The following is a 3,925-nucleotide window of genomic DNA, read 5'->3' on the forward strand; positions in this document are numbered from 1 at the left end:
ATATATATATAGGCAGGTAGTGCATAATTTTATTATACACACACACACACATTTATATATATATATATATATATGTATATATGTATATATGTATGTATGTGTGTATGTATGTATATATATTTATATATAAATATATATGTATGTATGTATGTATATATACATATATATATATTTATATATATACATACATATGTATATATATATAATTATATATATATATAATTATATATATATATATATAGATATATATGTATGTATATATGTAAATATATATATAAATATAAATATATGTATGTATATATAGATTATATTTTATTATTTATACATAAATATATATATAGCAATAGCAAGGGATAAGTGAAATAGAATAATACATTCAAAAAAGACGGATCTCAGGTCTATAAATATATATTTTATATATATATATATGTATATATATGTATATATATATATATATATATGTATATATATATATATGTATTTATATATCTATATATATCTATAAATAAATACATAAAGATAAACATAAACCTATTTATATATATATATATATATATATATGTAAGTATATGTAATATATATTTATATATATATATATATATATGTAAGTATATGTAATATATATTTATATATATACATATATTACATATACATAAATATATACTTATGCGCATATATATATATATATATATATGTGTGCGTGTGTGTATGTATGGATGTATGTATATACTTATGTGCTTATATATATATACATATATATATATATGTGTGTGTGAGTGTATGTATGTATGGATGTATTTATGTATATATATATATTTATATCTTACCTATCCCATGAGATGTTGTTCTCGAATAGACAGTTCTGTAGATCAGTCGTCTTGCCCGAGTACGTCCCCGCTGCATGATCGTGCGCTGTATTGTTTCTAAAAATCGTGTTGTTCACACTGTACCCGATTTCGAGAAGGTAATGACAATCAAATTAGGGTGCAATATCAGATAATTGAAAGTGTTTCTGCTATTTGAGTTCGTATCGTGCAAAGCTATCAATATCGTGAAAAACAAAAGTAACTAAATCACTCCAAACCTTGTAGATTATTCATAACTCCCCGCTAAATAAACACTTGTATTTCAAGTCCATATATATGAGTTTTCAAAACGAAAAAAAACCCGTACCGAACTTCGTCGGTGGTATACGCACACCCAGCCATAATTTCCGCATGGTTCCTGACAAAAAGGCAGTTGTCCATCACTACTGCCCCCTGCGCGTACATAGAGCCTCCCCGATTCTTCGACTCGTTTTCCGTAAACGTGGAGTTGATAACTGTGGTGCCCGAAACTGTATAAATCACTCCCCCGTGCTCACCGGCCAGATTGCCCGTACTGTTGCAGCGGTTGAGGAAGACGCCCTCGTGTGTGTAAAACACACCGCCACGGTCAACGGCCGCGTTATTGTCAAATGTACAATCATATGCCGTGAAATTCCCTGTGTGGGTAAGCGGGTACGTAGGAATAGGTGAGAATAAGGAGACGACTCGGAAAGGACTGTTTGCAGTCAATTTGTATGTGGAAAGCAATTTGGTCTCCGATGTGTACGTTCCTAAGCACACCTATTTATATACATACGAATTGATGGACAGGGAATAATACATACGGCACACTAACAAACCACGAGATAATGCTCACATATGCACACCATCATTTCCTCGAACAAGCGAGAAACATACAGGTAAACTACAACACTATCAAAATGGAAGCGCGTACATACCGACCGCATAGACACCGGCCGCATTTTTTGCTGCGTAGTTGTGCGACATTTGCACGACTGTGGCAGTCACATTGCCGCCCACAAAAACAGCACCGCCTTTGTCTGCGCTGGTATTGTTGTTCAACTGGCACTGATCTAAAATCTATTAACAATAGTTATTAGAGCGATGTGAGCTCACATAGAGGATTTCAAAATATCTGCACTTGACAAATCAATGCCGGAAGTTGCAATATAAATTTGAATATCAATGCTTTGTATATTGCAACTCTATGTGAACATCATTATAAAAATTAAATTCTACCCAAACCCCAGACCCAAAAAAAAACTTATATTAATTAAACATACCAGACTCCCAAACTCGGATGAATACACTCCGCCTTTCTGGTGTGCAAAATTACTGTTGAGAGTAGAATTCGATATCACTCCCAGGCCAGTTGCATACAAGCAGCCCCCGGTATCGGCCTTATTACCGGTGCATGTAATATTCTGAGCAGTCAGTCCTAATAGATAGTGTGACGAATGGTGCAAGCAAATTAGCACCAGCTTAGAATTGGGTGTTCGAGCCATGACAGTCACGAAATGATATATGATGGTCTGAACCCGGATGTCAGGTCCGACAATTGCTATGCCAGCACCATCATTTGAAAAGCTTGTAGCCCTAGACTCACAACTTTGTGATACTCGACGAGATGTGCATCCACTGAACAGTTGGTGAGGTTTGTTGTGTATGCTACGACTTTTGTTTTTTCAGAGCGACGTTCAAAGCGAACGTGCACTGGAATCATGCTACATACTACAGTTCAGGAACACAGAGCGGAGACGGGCTATACAGAACTGCCACCATTATCGTTACTCGGACCATCATACAGACAACCTTGCATATTTCCAGCACCTCAAGTCACTCAGCCATTTCAAATACACGATAAGTTGGAGAAAATATGCGCGGAGATGCCAATATGAATCATGGCAAATACACATACACGTACACACAACACTGCGCAAGGCAACGACAAATGCATGCACACAACGAACCTAAATGAGCTCCTAAACCCTACACCCACGCAAACTCACATCTGCAAATAAATCCTTATCGTACACTCAGCCAAACACACACATAGATTACAAACGCTACACACCTGTAGAAGAGTATAGCCCCCCTCCTTCAGTTTTATCATCGGCGTTCGATTGGTAATTGTTGCTGATGACCGTATCGGTCACTTTGAAACTGTTGGCTTTACCGCCACACCCAGCCTATACAGCGTATCATGTACAAAAGTCCTGGTCATGAGCTGAAAGGCGAGGAATCTAGCATCAGCATAACTATGTATGCACCGACATTACAATACAACCCAGTGCGTAAGCAAAGTCTCACACATCTGTTTCCGTAGATATGTAGATAGTTGCTACACATGTGCACATCCGACCGCATACCTCTCGCTCGGGTGGTGCCTGCCACACCCGTATATATACTTTTTGAAAAGAACAGATTCATATAATCTACTTTCGAATATTGAACAGATCAATATGAACGCATATACCTTGGTGCATATATTGCCATCAAATGTGCAGCCTATCAGCGTAGTGGTGGCCAGTGCAGAGTTGTATAGACCTCCTCCTTCAGTCGCCGCATTGTTCCGGAAAAGACTGTTGCGAACTACCGCACTTGTTGAGTCCAGATATAATCCAGCGCCCATCTTATCAATGTTCGGTGATACAAATATAAACCCAGTTTTATTCATGATATTTGAAGAGAACAAGAACAAGTGAGCACGCAGATGTGACAAAGTCCGGCGTACTCGGAACCATGAGCTCACAGATTGTGGCAAAACAGAGTGTAGCAAAAAGCAGTTATATTTAGACACCGTTCGAATAGAATGAGCATAACTGAGTGTGACGGCTCTTGCAAATTCTATAGAATATACCACATGCCCGAGTGAATAGACGCCTGTGCCCATCTACAAAAGCACAATATACAATATATATACGTATATATATATATATATATAGATATATATATTAAGATATATATATATATATATATATATATATATGTAAATATATATATATAGATATAGATATAGAGATATATATATAGACATACATATATATATATATGTATATATATAGTATAGACATACATATAGATATATATATTTAAAG

General features: G+C 35.9%; 1 protein-coding gene across 1 annotated transcript; it reads right to left on the minus strand.

The window, feature by feature from the left end:
* Positions 1–823: 823 nt before the first annotated feature.
* SARC_05815 (hypothetical protein) lies at positions 824–3,459 on the minus strand (the record flags this gene model as incomplete). The annotated part of the gene is made up of 6 exons (XM_014300311.1): positions 824–944; positions 1,174–1,483; positions 1,766–1,907; positions 2,111–2,265; positions 2,902–3,016; positions 3,304–3,459. 6 exons carry the CDS (start codon positions 3,457–3,459, stop codon positions 824–826), a joined length of 999 nt encoding a protein of 332 aa, XP_014155786.1.
* Between the last annotated feature and the right edge of the window lie 466 nt (positions 3,460–3,925).

The sequence above is a fragment of the Sphaeroforma arctica genome (genome assembly GCF_001186125.1).
Source record: "Sphaeroforma arctica JP610 unplaced genomic scaffold supercont1.387, whole genome shotgun sequence".
In the NCBI taxonomy this organism is placed as follows: Eukaryota; class Ichthyosporea; order Ichthyophonida; genus Sphaeroforma; species Sphaeroforma arctica.